Source organism: Serinus canaria, chromosome 6, assembly GCF_022539315.1.
Source record: "Serinus canaria isolate serCan28SL12 chromosome 6, serCan2020, whole genome shotgun sequence".
Lineage (NCBI taxonomy): Eukaryota > Metazoa > Chordata > Aves > Passeriformes > Fringillidae > Serinus > Serinus canaria.
In genome coordinates, this window is record NC_066320.1 from 11307695 (window position 1) to 11324638 (window position 16944).

Consider the following 16944-nt stretch of genomic DNA (forward strand, 5'->3'; position numbering starts at 1 on the left):
AGCTTTCACTATTTGATTCCAGGGACTGGGATGAACTTTCCCATTACCACCCTTATTATATAACTTAGCTTTTGGGAATGGTTTATTTCCTCATCTCTTTCTGAAGAATTAGGGATTTCCAGAGCTAGAAACAGGATGTAGCACCATTTGTGCTGGTGCTCTTTATAGCAACTTTCAAGTGCCAGATTGATGTGTTTTTCACATTGACTTGGAGTGAAACAGATTTAAGGCCATTTTCCAGGTCAGATTGGCAGGAACTGCTGAATTGGTTTGCCTGACTATACCCAGAGGGATGGGCTGCATCTTGGGATTGTCTAGTCATTTTCCAGAGGAATGCATTGTTCTTTAAAGTACCAGTGTCATCAGCAATGTCCATCTTCTCCTTTACTGTCATGTTCTGGGGTGTTATATTTGTTTCTTCCTTTTCTACACTGGGCCTCTGGATGGTTGTAGGGAAGTGTTTTGCGGTGCCATGTGTGCACTGAATGTTTTGCCATGTCCAGAGGTGGCATGCCAGCTGAACCAGGAGGGCATTTTAGAGCAGTGTGCCACTCTTTGGCCACAGAACCACTGGGGGCTGCTAAGGGTATGGTTTAGTGTCAGTGCAGCCCAGGGTCTGATGGGATCCTAGCCTCTGGCACAGCTTCTGGCTGCCACGGTTGAAACACAAGTTTGTGAAGGTTTGCTGCCAAGGTGCCAAACTGCACCTTGTTCCCTATTGACCTGAAACGTGCCAGGAAGGGTTGGTGGAGGAGTGAGTTACATAATACCCAGCTGTGGTTCCAAATTGCTCCCTTTTAATGAGGTCAATAGCTCAGTGTAAAGGATGTGTAGGAAAGAAAACAGTCATCACTGCATGCCCTATGTCCAATTCAAAGCCCACTGTAGGCAGCAGATAGATGTTTTGGTTTGTTTCTGAGTTGGCCCTGGGGGGAAAAAATAGCAACCTCCTGATGGGCAGGAGTTATTCTGCATCCCCAGAAGATATTCCAGATTTTGGCAATAGGTAAAGAATTTGCAACTCCATATGTTCTGTGTTCATACTTTCACCTTTCTATAAAATCAGATAATAAGGAATTTGCAAAGTTACTAATGGGTGTAATGTAGGTGAAGTACTTGAAGAATCTCTTGGCAAGAGGCTCTCTTAAAAAGAAGGATTTTATATTTTTCCAAGAGTGTATAAGAGAAAGTGGCTCCTAGGGAGACAAGAACTTCTTGAAGATCCTTAATTAATACTCTTTTGGCATTCACAGCACTTCCCCTTCCTTTTCAAAATCTGATGCCAAGAATTTCTCATTCCAATAGCATCCAATAAATCCTAGAACTAAATTCCAGTGACCATTGGAGGTCTGTTTGGTTGCTTGATGGCTAAAGCAGCTAAAATCTTTTTATTCATTTTTGAAATACCTTTTTCTTTTAAACTGTGGATTCAAACCCTGAAACAAAGTGGCTGATTCTCTTCTTGCACAGAACTGTGCTACACAGGATGTTTTAGCCTCAGGGCATATGTGAACTCCCAGGTGAGATCAGATTGCACTCTGGGACCTCTTGAATTGATCCTGCTGCTGTGCACCAGCTTCAGCTTTGCAAGAGGAGTCAGTGGAGATCAGGATGTTGTCTTTGACTATGGTGCAGGTGGGTGAGGCAGATTACTAGGCTGAATTGTTCTGTACACCATCTGTGGAGGGATGGAATTCAGGGATAGTTGGGGCTCACCCAGATATTTGTCCCTAGAGCTTTAATATTATTCTTTTGGTATGCAGCTGATACCCAGAAAACACTCACTGTGCAGGCACCCTGAATGTTTGAGATCTCTGAAATTAATTTAATTTCAATTTCAGATTAATTTCACAAACTATAAAACTATTTCAGTGCATGTCTTCAAAATATATATAACATGTATAAACATATGAAAACACATATAAAGACCCCATTGAAATATTTGAATTCAGTAAAATTAAAGCACAGTCACAGACTGGACCTCTTCTTCCCTCACTTTCCCATGAGCCAGCAGTAATTCTCTGATGGCAGGAGAATTACATGAGCATAGCATTGCAGACCTAAGGTGGAAACACCGTGTGAAATGTGTCCCATCATGTGAGGATGGAAAGGACACTCAGTAGTTGGTCCTATTTCTACAGTGATTCATTATGATGTTAATTTTTAAAAGAGTTTTAATTTTCCTTTTGAACTCCACTAAGGTTTCTTTTGGGCCTTAAGCAGTTAAAGTGAATTAATCCTTGTTATCTCCATTAGGGAGAATACCTATTGAGGTGTTGATGGGTTTCCTGCTGTTCTAAAACTACTGAATAGCAAATTAGGAGCTACTGATTTTGATTTGCAGAATGAGAGAGTGAAGATCCTATTGAGGTGAAGTACAAAACCTAGGTATTTACTGTTTATCAGGAAATGTTTAAATCACAGCAGGTTCCCCCTTAGAAAATCCAAACCAGATGTAGCTCTCAATGGTTCTTGTTATTATTTGAACATGGGACTCTGTGTTGACTGTCTGATTAACCAGATTGGAAATTGGAAGTTACTTTGCATTTTTCTTGGTGTTCTTTCCTTTCCCTGACTTCAGTATTCTTTGCCTAAGTAGTTTTGGACACAAAAAGGTTCTGTTTTGTGAGCTGTTCTTTCAGCTTTTTGCCTGCATAATCTAACTGTACTGTGAATGCATTATAGCCAAACACAAGAAAGCAATCGTTGCTTAGTGGGAAGGTTGCAGTAAGAAAACCGTGGCAAGCTCAAAAGTTTCCTCAACAGTGGGGTGACCAGCTCCATTGCACTGCAATTGTGAAGCCTGTATATTGCTTCCCTCAAATGTGCAGCCATGTTCTTAAGAAAAAAATAATTACTTTGTTTTTCCTGCTATTTTTATCTATCCCCTATTCAAATCTCCCTGAGAACAATCCTTTATACAGTACTGTGTTGCATGTGACTTATTTGTTTTCTTTTGCAGGCTCTGAGCAGCAGTCTTTACAAGAGTGCCTCACCCTATGGCTCACTTAATAACATTGTGGATGGGTTAAGCTCCCTCACCGAGCATTTCTCTGACCTATCCCTTTCTTCAGAAGCCAGAAAACCCAGCAAGAGGCCACCTCCTAACTACCTGTGCCACCTCTGCTTTAACAAAGGACACTACATCAAAGACTGCCCCCAGGTAAGTAATGCATAATATTCTGAAAAAATATGCATCGAGATTTTCCTCAGTCCTTGATTTAGCAGCACAGAATTTGACTGAAATACTTTATAGAGTGAGTAACACTGAAGAAGTATCTTGACAAAGTGCCAAGCTAGCCATGTATTCTTTTAATCTATTCTTTATCACAATGGTGATGGACAAAGTACACTATTTCATTTGCCTTGTAAGTATTACAGAAGACATTAATCTAGGCACACAGCTAAATAGATTGTGGTAACTTTAAAAATGTCTACTCTGTAATTTTCTGTCAGGCACCACTCTGTATTATCAGTTTGGCAATGGCCCTTAATACAGCAAGTTACATATGCTAAAGGAGAAGAAATTGTTACATTCAGAGAGAACTTAGAGTCAGTGTTGCATTAACACAGGCTTCAGGTATTTTGGGTGCAAACTCTTGCAGTCTTTTGTCCTACAGAAGAGGTTTGCTGTACTTCGCAATATGGTCTTGGACTCCTAGAACTTTTCTGTAGTGGCAAAGCTGGCAATATTTATTTCCTTCAAAAAGAGGTATAAACTAGTGTGCACTAAAATACTTGCCAATCTACAATTTTTTTTTTCCCCTGAGGCTCCCAAGCATAGTGAGCCAGGTTTCTTAATTTTCTGGTTTCAGCTGGATGCAGTTGTGTTGCTGGCTTAAACTTTCACAATTGCAACAACATCCTATGTAAAGTCCCAAGGAAATTAAAATGCTGCCAATACTCTAAAAACACAGATGTGGACATTACTAGCATCCACTTCATTATGACTTTAACCTCCTAGCCTCTTATTGTGTGACTTTGAGCAGAATTAATCTGCATAAAAATTAACTACAGTGAATTTGCTGTTGAGGATGTCAGACATTTGTAAACCAAAACACAGGCGGAAAAACATCTGCCAGCAGAGGAAGGAGAGCATGAAATCAAGTCTAACATCAGATGAGCTTTGAGTGTTTTCCTCTTGCTGTTATGCATAGACTAACTTTATCACTTTCACTGTATATCTTTCATTAATTCTAATGAAAGCTATGGAATTAAAGTAGGTTTGCAGTCTTGAGTGTGGCACTTGAAAATATTTTTACTTCTTATTTTGATCTAGGTTGAGTAAAAATCTTCTTTAGAGAAAAACTATGATATTTTCTTTGCTAGGAGATCAAAAGTACTCTAATTTCCTTACTTAAGTGTTTAATCTACTTAATTTAGAATGTTACAGAAGAATGCAAAGACAGAACCATGTAATAGTATACTTTACTTAACAAGAGAATTGAAACTCCAGCTACTAAATATGTGTCAGAGTGAGAAACTGCTGGACTGGGGGTGGATGGTTGTGCTTTGCCATGCTGTGTGAGAAGCCAAATGAATGCAACAGGCCTCTTGACAATCAGTATGTGCAAGCTGCAGCTCACACAGACCAAGTGAATGTGTCAGTGTTGGAGCAGTAATGCATTATTTATTTCATAGGTATTTTTATGGTTTGAGGCACTAGGGATTAAACATGTTAGTGAAAATTGAAGATATGCACACCATGAAATCCAGGAGATACAAACAATTAAGGATTGTGTAGGAACACTAATTCTCTTAAATTGCACATCCTGTATATTTTTTTTCCAGATTTAATTTGTAAGGTCTTCAATTTTTCTGTGAACCAGGAAGTGGAAAGACTTCCTACTGGCATACTCTGTGACTATCCTGTGAGTTTGGGAGGAATGAGTAAAGGAACACAGGACAGGGAAACATCTGCTCGCTCACCACATGCAGTCTATGGTTACAGGCAGCCATATCATACAGCCCCTTTTGAAAACTGATCAGGTTTTACTTGGGAAGCAATTCAGTATTTTGCCTTTGCTACTGCTGGTGTGGGAAGCTGCTCCAGAACCTCAGTCCTCTCCTAACTAGAAATCTTCCAATTTCTAGGATGAGTGTAAGTCATGGCCACTTTATAGTCATTTGTTCTCCTGCCAACATTGTCCTCCACTGAAATAGCTCTTATCCCTCCCTGGTGTTTATCTCAGGATGTATTAATAGACTGCAATCATATCCTCTCTCAGCATTCAATCACATCCTCTCTCAGCTTTCATTCTGTAGGACTAACCAAGCCAGGTTCTCTCAGTTTCTTCACACAAAGTATACAGAGCCTCTATTCCCCTGGCCTTCTCAAGGCTCTTCTCTTCTGCTTTTCATCTCCTTGCTCACGCATGGCTACACGTACGTGTGGCATCCCAGAGCAGAGCTTGTCAGTGCCTTCTGCTGTGTGTGCACGGTTCTGTTTGTGTTAGTTAAGGGACAGGTGATATGAAATTGATTCTCTTTGGCTGGAGATTTCTTTTAACACAGGCAAGTGCTTTCTGGTTTAATCAGCAAGTGCTTTCTTGAGGAAAAGCAGAGTTAAGCATTCACAGGACCATACACGCTTTGCTTATGTTATCTGAGTTTGAGGACAGTTCTAAAGAGGATGACTCTGTGTATACAAGTTATGTTCAAAACATTGAAAACATTGTGCACAAAATGGGAGCAGCAATGGTAGGATCAGGCTTTTGTCATTAAGTCCCCATTTGTTACCACTGCTTTTGACAATAACTGTTTTCTTAATTTAAACATTATATACACTGCTTAATATCTTAGGTTTTGATGCTTAGTTTTGCTAAGTGTCAAAAATAGTGCTGTCAAAAATAAAAGTTGTTTAGCAAATCCTACCACAAAAAGAGCTGTATTAGTGTGTTTTTAAAGTCTTTAAACCTGGATAGAGAAAATCTGATCTGAACAAAACATGTACCAGTAAATCATACAGTGTTTTTCTTTTGTTTTTATGAAACTGCCTAATAAGAAACACATTTTGAAATGGGGTGTTCTATGAAGTTTTTTCTGCATAGCAAAGAAATTGTGCAACTACTTTAGGACTTAATATCTTCCCTTAATTCTGCCTGTTATAACAACTGAAAATATATGTTGTTTTTCTGTTGTTGTAAAAGTTCATGGAAAGGTGTGTATCACTTCAGATATCGATCTTAAGTGCTGATCATATTCCAGGAGGTTTAATAATTATAAACAAAAATTGCCAGCTTTAGTTTTTAAGTACCTCTTGTATCTGCAATTTGTCTAATATTGTGTCCACAACTATCTGTTTGAAAATCAAAATGGGATTTAGCAGACTTTTATTATTTTACAATGTAGTTTGTGTCATGCATGGTGATAGAAAGTGTTCTTTTCTGTTTAGGAAACTACCAGAAATAAGAGCAATGTTATGGTTGCAATTCATTATTTCCAATTTGCCTACATTTGCAAAAAGCTGTTTGCTGCAATAATTATGTCTATAAAAAACCCAGCACTAATCTTTATAGCATACCTACATTTGTTACAAAACTAATTTGTGAGTTTCAGTGGCTTAGACAGTAACATCTTACTCATACCTCTGTGATGTTCTTGCACATACAGAATTCTCATTGACTTGAATGAAGTGAAAAATGTGTAGAGAATAAAGGTTAAAAGCAGTGTTCTTAATATAGCCCTGCTCTTAAATTATTATTGACAGTGACATAAAAAATAAACAAGATCTTTCTCTTAAAATAGCATGGAAGGTAAGGAATGAGATTTCCTATCTGGTTTACTAGTGGTTGATTGTATGATATATAAATATAGATATTCTGTCAAAACTCTGTACTCAGAGGTACCATACCTATGCCTGGGGACCACAGGGGCTTTTTTCCCCACAATGAGTTCTGGACCAGTAATATTAAAGATACATGATTCTATATGACATTTTTTTTATATAGCAGGTGCAGAAATTATTAGAAGATCTTTTTTAAAAAGTTACATTGCCTCTTTTCACCCATTATCACTATATCTTTATTTTAAATCCTATAAAATATAAACAGGGAGTTCCTTTGTACCAAGTGTGGCCTATAAAAAAAATGAATCTTGCTCCTTTAAATTGTTAAGAATGTTATTGACATGAATTCTCTTCCATGAGGTCATCAACCTAAACTCAGACCTATCATAGAAGTTTAATTTGCAGAAAGTATAGAATAATGGGGTATGGTGTCTATGTCTAGATACAATCTATGTACACATTTGTAAATAAAACACCTAGTTCACATTCTAAGATGTTGCTTAGTGAATGAACCTTTGCCATTTTTCAAAAATCAACTTAGGATTTAGGAAAGTAAATACACAAATCCTGGATCTCATTTTTTTCTTATGTCATTCCAGTTGTTAATTTAATAAGGTGCAAAAGAAGCCCAAGCTTGGAGCTCCAGCAAAACATCTCTGTATTCCGAATTTTCAAACTGCTCTACCTGGTCTTTCTGCCAAGCACCAGTTCCATCTACTGCTGTCTCTGCCCTAACGTGTATTCAACTCTGCCCACAGTGTATTCAAACACTGTGCCACTGCACAGCTCATTGAAAAACCCTTTCTGACAGCTCCTGTGAATTTCTGCACAGGCAAGGAACCCTTGCCTCATGGTGATGTGCTAGGGAAAGTAAATGGGCACATATTACTGTTCTGCAGTCAAATTCCCATGCACTGCCACTATCCCAGTTTCTGGGAGACAGGGGAATGTTGCATAGTGTGTTTCCCAATTTCACATTGTACTTACAGAGGAAAGTGCCATGTGCTCACAGGAGTACAGACATAGATGAAATGGGAAGCTGTTAGTCTCTTTCTGCACTGCATGTTTAAACCTGTGGCTGAAATGCATGGCATGGTCCATATTGATGTGGCCAATAGTGGGAGTCTTTCCACTGCCAACAGGCATCTTTGAAGCAGATCCTGTAAAACTGAAGTGCCTTAAGAGCACAAATTCAAGTCAATAGGAGCAGAAGGTAATTGCTGTGGCTGCTTGAGTTTGCATAGATTTGCTTTTGTGGTTTCATGCAGGATGTGGAAGAAATCAGTGTCAAGCTGAGTTTAGTCCTTTCTTCTTGGTCCATAGCTTGGCCTGCCAGATCACGCTGCCCTGAAGCTGTCCCTCCCTGTGGTCAGATACAGTGCATCTTTGGCAGGGGAGCTGCCTCAGCAGGCAGCTCTTTGGCTGCAAGATTGAAGCAACTCTCATGCCTGAAACATTCATCTGATTTGACTTGTGCCTTATGGTTGTGCAAGGATCTCAAAGGTGCATAACATTTAAGGAATTCACAGCTGTGATTTCTCCAGGTACCAAAGGCTGACTAAGATGGCAATGAGGAACAAACTAGCATCTCTACAAAGTTGGAAAAAATTTAACTTTCTGGTTTTTAGCTCCAAAATCTTAACTTTTTTTTTAACAAAGCAAAACAAACACTAACTTCTTGGAATTTATCTTCCCTTTAAAATAAAGGTGAGATTTCAAAGAGCTCTGGAATTAAAGGAGATCACAGACCTTAGAAAATCCTAACATTCACTCTGAAAATGTTTTTGACAGTTGCTACGTTTTGCATTTTATAGTAGGTTTTTGGATATTGTGTGACAGTATCCAAATAAATGTGTCTTTTCCCTATTGAACTGAGTGAGATATTATTATTACTCAGTTACAGGATGAAAGGTTAATCTCCCCATTCTTGGAGGAATCTGACACCCTGTATAGGCTCAATTTTTCAGGTTTCACCATAGTTTTTGGTCAGAGTATACTTGGTAGCATTTAATCTGGTGCTGTACAGGCCTCTCCTATTTATGTTCCAGTTCTATGGGCCTAGACAATTACTGAAGTATCCCTGATACAAATAAAGCAGTATTTGAATCACCAGAATTAGCATTCTTCTTGCAAAGGAGGCAAAGATGAAAATATGGGACACTTAAGAAAACAGCAATTTTACATCTGGTAAGTTAGTGGTGTTAGTAGGATCAGTGCTGAGACAGAACCTGTTAGCCTGTGTTACAAGGAGGGAAAAGGTGTTAAATCTCTGCTATATGTAATTGCTTTCAAACCATGCGTGGCACTCCAGAAAAAACATCTGTATTTCTAGCCCCTTCATTCTCTAGCTTTGAAATACATCTAGGTATGCACATCTCTTCATCTACACATCTTTCTAAAAGGAATTGTGGCTTTTAGGTGTTCATTCTGCAAATACTTTCCACATTACAAGATACTGGATGAATGTGAGGCTCTGAAGAGTCCTCTTTATATACAACAGGCTGATTTCATTTATTCCTATTTTTTCATTGAGAACCTGCATTAAACTATTGTGGATAATTTGGACTTGGCTAAGATTTTTAATTTTTTTTTTGTTACATGGAGCTACTTTGACAACTCCATGATATTAAATATACTACAAAATTTATTGCAGGCTGTTATTTTTTGTTCTCATATTCTTGAACTTAGCTGTGCCAAGTTTTCTCAGCATTTCTGAGATTAGCTGAATATATTTTTTCAGATAATTTCTACTTTTATTATGAGGACTTGCAGAAATCTTGCAACCAAAGTATAGTGGGCTATAAATTGGTGACATCCATCTTACCTCTGAAAATGTAAGCTATTTAAGTGTCTGAAAGATCAAAAAATACCCATTGTGCACTCTCTTTGAAATTCTCAATAAACTGTGCATGTCATGGATTCAAACCATTTATCAGAGACAAATAACTCAGACAGCTGTACATGAGTAGAGGGGATCCAAAGAGCCCTGATTTGAGAGCATGCTCCCAAGTTCTTGTTTCAAAGCTGTGTGTAGAGTATGTGGCATTTATGTCCAGTTTTTTGATAAACTGTGTGCTTAAAAAGAAGATACTGAACCCTAACATACCAAAGTAAGAATGGTTGGATAGTGAAAAAGAAAACAGAAAACACCTAGTGAGCTATGTCTGTGTCCCTTTCCTGTCTAGCACACTACTTGACATTACATTCCCAAAAGTCTAGAAGTCCAGCCAAACCCAAGCTCCCCCTTCAGGCCCATGACTAAGCTGTTATTACTGTGCTTCAGTCTTTATATACTAATATGAGTTCAAAAAGGTTTTTTCATCCCTGTGGGATGTCTGCAATGCAGACAGAGGTGATAAAGGAAAGTACCCTAAGAGAACAGTGCTTGGTTGGTCTTTGCAGTGGCCTTGGAGTCCCAGGTCTTGTGTGATAGCTACCAATGGCTGTGTGACAGGTTGGATCATCCAGCACAGAATGGGATTGCATTTCATTGAGGTTTTCCAACTACTTTTTATTCACCTTTGAATCTCATTTTCATATTCACTATGTAGATAATATCAAGCCAACTGGCAACTAGCAACAAGGTAGATATCAGAAAGAGAATACTGTTTAAATGCAAAACCATAAGGATACCCAGCATTTAAACTGAATAAGGTTTTAGCACTGATAAAGCCTCCTCTGGCTCCACGTTGGGCACAGAAATTCAGGGTAAAGTGGAGAGCAGAAAAATCAATTTGAGGTCTCTGAAATGTGACTTGTGTTGAAAGGCTGAAGAACCAGTGTTGTTTGTTCCCACAAAAAGTCACATTAAAAATTTGCAAATACGTAGAAAGCCTCACACGAAGGGCACAGTTTGTTTTCCACAGCCACAGCTAATGAGTCCAGTAGTGGCCTTCAGCTAGGCTGCTCTAACTGCAAGGCCTTGAAGTAGAGTGCTCTTGATCACTGGAGGACTTTCAGAACAATGTAGGTGAATATAATCCAAGATTTGCACTTGTGGTCCTGCCCAGGGACAAGTGAGGAGAACATCCCAAAGCACCTCCCAGCCTTGTGTTTCTGCTATTGCATATCTGCATGCTAATATTACAATTCACTACCTTAAACTTGCATAATTTATACTTAAAATCCATGCACAGTAAACCAGGTCCAAATCCTGTGCAAGTCACTGAGAGACTTTTATAAACTCATTGGAAGTAGACTGAACATAGTTATTGCACTGGTCTAAATATGAACTCTGTTTACTAACAATTTAGTATTTGCTTAGTTTGCAGTAAAAATCCTGATAAACCATAATTAAGTGTTTAGCTTTGAAATTAGTACTGAGACCATTCCTTTTGAGGAGGAAAGTAAGGTCTGTTTTCAAGCCCTCCACCAGCTGATTTATAGATAACATAATGAGAGAGCTACCAGGTCAAACCACACTCATTTATCAATTCCTTATTTGTACTGATAAGAAATGAATAATTGAAAATTAAGTGAAACATTTTTTCTCACTTCATAAAAGTATTTTGGTTTAGTGTGAAATATAGGTTGTGGAATTTCCATTCATGCTTGAAAGTGTTTGAGATCTGACTGGACAAAGTCGTATAAACCTGACCTGAACTCAGTGTTGGTTCTTCTTTGAGCAGGAGGTTGGACTTGGTGACTTCCCAATGTCCCCATCAAATGTAATCATAGAGTTGTTTATGAAAATTAACTAAATTTTCATGCTCTGCAATAAATGATCACTGTTCTTCAAGATCTCTGTCTCCCAGCTCTAATATCTACCATAATCCTTCCTCACTATGCTTTTAAAAAAAAGCATAAAAGTAGAAGCAAACAGGCATTTATTACAACATCAAATAAATAAAAAGGCCCCCCTAAACTTACCACCTGCACAAACCCTTTCTGTGAAAAGGCAGCTTCACTTGATCTATATTTAAAGAATGAATCAAATAACTTTTTTTTTCCAAAGGAGTTTTCTCCTGGAAAATATGCTTCAACAAGTTGTTCAGCTGAAAAAGCAAAAGTTGAAGCAAACACCTGAAGTGGAAGCTTTTCACTTTGCAATGGCTTGAATTTGTTTTGCAAGAATTTGTTTGGAAATGTTTCAAAAGCCTAATTTACCCAAAGTGAAAATTTATTATTTCATGGTGTTTCTGGTTTGAAATTCCAAAAATTTTCAATCTGCCAACTGTATAAATACTACAACTCCCTTTCCCAGTTTTACCAGAGCCTTGTTTCCCTGTTTCTCAAAAATGAAAATGTATTTTCTGATAACTACATGCCCAATTAGAGAAGGCCTTCAAGGTCTGATCAGAGGCTGGGATGGTGTCATGGAAATGGGAAACGCTCTGGCTCTTGAGGAGAAAGTGACTGTCAGGGGTGTCAACTGCTGTGTCTCTCCCTCCCTTTTCCTTTGAAGTTCCTCTCCAGAGGAGGAAGCTGGCAAACAGCAAAAGCAGTGAACAAGAGCAAATGGCTGAAGGCAGATCAGCAGTTTCTGCTGGCAGCAGCCGACAGTGGCAGCTCAGCCCCTCCTTGCTTTCCTGCTTGTCCCAGGACAGTCAGTAGATTGTGAGGGCACAAATCCAACCCAGGGGCCCCCTCTCATTTTCCTGCTGTCAGTGTGTAGCACACAGTCCTGCCTGTCCCTCCCATTGTATCACTTCCCTCAAGAAATTAAGATACTAAATGGAAGTTAATCCCTATTCCATTTCCCTGCTATAGCACAAATACTGGTGGTATTCTACTGTATCTGGCTTTTATCAATAAATGTAGAAGGAGCCTTACATATTTGGATATGTCTCATTTCCCAGCTATAAAAAGCTCTACTATGAGATATGAACAGACTTTCTCAGGTAAATATTGTCACCTGTGCCTGGTAGGATTGAGGATATCCTTCAGACTGCCTGAGAGAGAGACAGAAGCGGGAAAGGAGGCAGCACTGCATGGATCAGGAACACAGGACTCTGCTGTGCTGATACAGGCAATGTCAGCTTCATAGACATGAGGCTTGGGGTAAACTTAGTATAGACTTCATTCCTTAACATTTTATATTTTATACTATAACCTGTCAGTCCTGTTTCTGATAGAACATTGTTATTTAAAGATGCATTTCGCAGGTTTGTAGAAGTTTTTTTAAGACCAAAAAAAAAGGTTTTTAAGACATTTTTTTCAAAATGTCCTTCATTTGGCAGGAAAGCTAAAATGTTTGTATAGTAATTGGAGAAAACAATGAATAAGCCTTTTATTTCAGAGCCTGGTTAGTGCCAAATTATTAGCTAAAGCAATAAAGCCTATATACAGGCACTTAAATTGAAACATTTGGGGATTTTAGCAGCAACAGCAGACATTTTGGAAATGACATAATCTTGATAACCAGTTTATCCTCAGATTTCTGACTTGCTACTCTTGGTTTCTAACTCATTTCCTGACTGTGTAGAAATGTGCATAGGAAGAGGGCAGCACCTTCTGAGATCTTCTGTATTATTGAACCCTGTAAATAATTATTTTTTTCATTTTGGAGAGAAATAACACTAGTTGAAAACTAGTTTCAACTAGTTTTCAACACAGTCTCAAGCTATAACCTTGGAAATGAGTTCAGGGTTACCCTGAACATTTCCCAGGCTCAAAGGTTTCACATACAAAATACTGGTTTCAAGTCAATTTCTAATTTTAAACCACATTGCAGGTGTGCAGCTACAGTTAAAACTCTGCAACAGTCCAGGCAAATGAATACTTGCACCTGAGCCAGGCTGCCCACACCACCTGGCAGCCAAGAACACACAGCCCAGGTGCACACTCAGCCCTCCCAAACACTGCCCTGTCAGTCTCACAGTTTAAGGAAAGGAGACCCTCAGAAGGCTTCATGAGAGCAGAGATAGCTTCTGAAAGGATTTTATATAGAAGTCATGTTTCTCTTACTACTGATTACACAGTTGAAAAAATTAGAGGGGCAAAAAATGGGAAAGAGAAAGTCTTCTTCCAAATAAGTGGCAAACAAGAAAGCTTTCCTAGAAGGTCAAGAGGAGTCATCATTTAAGTAGAAAGATGGGTTTGATTTAAATATTTCTAAAAACCAAAATGCAATACCAGTAATTCCAGACCTGCATTTTGTATTTCCTCTTTTTCTATTTCTTCTATCGCAAGTTGGAGCTCTGCTACTAAAAACAGACTTCTGTAAACTCCAGTTAAGGAGTTTCAATAGATTAGAATATAAAGACAAAACCTCACTGCTGTCTTCATATGTTTCCTCAAAATTCACGAAAAAAAAATCTTCCTGTTATATCAGCAGAAAAACGTGTGTGATGGGAAGTACATATTTACCTGCACGTCTCCTGCCACAGGCATGTACCTTTCTCAGGAAAGTTGGTATCCATATCTCCTGAGGCAGCATAGAGTGCTGTTTCACATATGAAACTAACCATACTGTGGTTTTACAGCATGCTACTCATTTTTGCACTAGTGACTCAAAATTTCTATCAATTTTTAGCTCATTTAAGTATATTACACAGTTGTATCCTCAAATTTGTAGGTGAAGCCCTCAAGAGAGGGTAGAGAATGCTATATGAAGTTTTCTTGAGGTGACTTGCAGGGGAGTGTCAAAGCCTGACTTCCATGTTTTTCTGCAGCTTTATTTTTCTTTCAGTTTTTCTCCAATATCTGTAATCACACTGCCCTCTCAGCATTTTACCTTTTTGTAATTTTGCTAGATTCCTTATCCTAGACTCATCTGATCTTCTAAAACATGACCAAAAGCTTCCTGTCAATCCCCCTTTCTCTGTGTGACCCAGACACAAATGATACTTAAGAGTTTCCTCATTTTCTTAGAGCCCATAGAAGACAGGGCTGTCTGACTAGATAGTGTGGCACTCGAGGTCTGGGAGCCAGATGTCCTGCACTGGGAGGGAGAAGGATAAAGTAGGTTGTAAAGGTGGATATTTTATGCCAGCAACTATTAGCCTTAGCAAATGTGATGAGCTCTTTCAGTCATCCAGAGGTTGTTGGCATAGCACCATGTACAGCACTGACAGAGTTACTGCTTCTGTTGCTATTTCTGCTGTTCTGCAGTGAAAGCTATGCTTATTAATAACTGTCTGACTTTTCAGCCACTGCTAACAGTACTGTTAAACTTTAAAAAAAGTGGTCTCTCTTGCTGCTGTTGTTTACAGAAGTCTCCTAAGCAGCAAGTCTTAACTGTAATTTTATGGTTGGTTTGTGATAAATTATTTCCTTTCATACTCTATTGAATTTATTTAAATAGAAGATAGGAGACACTACAAAACTACCAAGTGGTGGTATTAATGTGAAACTACTGGAAAGGTTTGATTGGGGTCTTTTTACATACTGGCATATATAAGTAAATAATACAATGTTCTCCTCTATAGGTGCTTGAGGTAGAATAGATCCAATATTAGTGGGTACAGCTAATATGGCTGTAGTGCTTGTGCTGAGCTCACAATGTGACTCACATGTTATGTTTGTTTGCAAAGTTGGAGAAGAGAAGGGGCATTTTTTTTCTACATTAACGTAATTTTAACTCTCATCTGCTTTCTTCTGAGCTCCCATTCCTGATTCAGCACGCATGAGTCTGCTAATGAACTCCAGATGTCAGACGAAAAAACAATAAGCTCTCCCACCCTTCTGGTGGATCAGGTTTCTCAGAGAATGGAAAAAAAAAGAATCAAGAAAGATTCCTAGAATGTCTGAAACTTTAGATTTCAGTGTGTGTTCAGAGAGCAGAGGGCAGCAGGGGGATGGTTTGAAGGTAAAATTGATAGCAAGTCAAGATTCTTGGTGCAAACATGAGAAGAAATTGAGTGATTATGTTATCGGTTGCTCTGAGCCCTAAACAGAGCTAGTATATCCCAAAGTCAGTGCTACTACTGAAGAATTACTGAAAAATGAAATAATTCATTAATAACAAATAATTAAAAGTGGTGTCTTCTGTATTTCCAATAACAGTAGGATGCATCAGGGTTTGTTTTGACTCTGAGAGGCATCTCTCCCTAGGCACATGTGAGGCATTGCAAGCTTTCCTCATTTCAGCTGTATTTGACTTAAGCCAAGTCACAAAGTGCTGCTTTGCTGCAGGAAGTTTCCTCTGTGACTGGAAGCAGAGTGGTCGACAGCAGTGGCCTCCTCTCAGTGGCCACACTTCTCCCAGTTCTGTCTGACTGTGGTGCTTGCAGACTTGGGCACGTTCTGCCTCTGCTGCAGACCCCTGGCCAGGCTAGTTCTGATACAAAAGTCCTGAAACCCTACTTGTTGAGATGTAAATCTGTAGATTTGGGATTTTTAAATGCCACAGCTTCACATCTTTCAGTATTGCACTCTTTTCTGTAGAATACTGTGATTAAACCTGTTATGATAGAAGCAAATCTTGCAGCTGTCAAATGGCACGGTTACTCATGGATGCTGCTCAGTAGTAGTACAGTATCTGCACAAGAGCTCTCTGCTGTCAGACTGAACAGAGCTGTTGAAATTTGTGTCTCCTACAAAGGGAACTGCTTTTTAACTACAGGCCCTTCAAAGCACACATTCACTACTATGTATTTGGCCCAGGTTATCAAGCTGTTCATTATTCATGAGCTGCTCTTATCTGAGCTGTGGTCACAATGGTCATAACTTGTGATGATGGATGCTTAAGAGCTGGTTCCAGTGTGCAGACTTAGCATTAGAGCTTGTGTTGTTTTAACCAGTTCCTCTGGTAGCTGTACACAGGGATTCAACAGGATGACTGTGCACAGAAACCACAGTGGGGACCAGTGGCAGAGTCTCTGCTCTAGAAGGGGGCAGGCCAAATGATCCTTTCATGAGGGTTACAAACCACCTCAGTGCAATTCCTTGGACCTTGCCATTCTTTTACATGAGGAACAGCAGTATCTTATGAAAGCATCACTCTTCATAAACATTTCTTATCACATCTTTTCTTTCTGCCTCATAGTCATCTCTGTTACAAGCCCCTGATACATTTGATGTCTGATAAGGGCCAAAAGCAGAAGCTATAGAGATAAGAGCCAGGGAAGTGAGAGAAGTGAGAAGACAGCTGTTGCCTGAAGACTACCAGCTGTTGAAAAACAATCAGAGGGCACTATAGACCATCACCCTAAGATAACTTAAATAAAGACTTTAGCTCTGATCTCTGTTTGTGCAAAAAACCTTCTTCTTTGAGT

General features: G+C 39.0%; 1 protein-coding gene across 1 annotated transcript in view; it reads left to right on the plus strand.

Moving 5' to 3' along the window:
- The window catches only part of ZCCHC24 (zinc finger CCHC-type containing 24), a 101516-nt gene that overhangs the window by 13561 nt on the left and 71011 nt on the right, over positions 1–16944 (plus strand). Inside the window, exon 2 of the mRNA XM_009087502.4 lies at positions 2963–3163. Within this exon, the coding sequence (XP_009085750.1) occupies positions 2963–3163 (201 nt within the window). The remainder of the gene's footprint in view (positions 1–2962; positions 3164–16944) is intronic.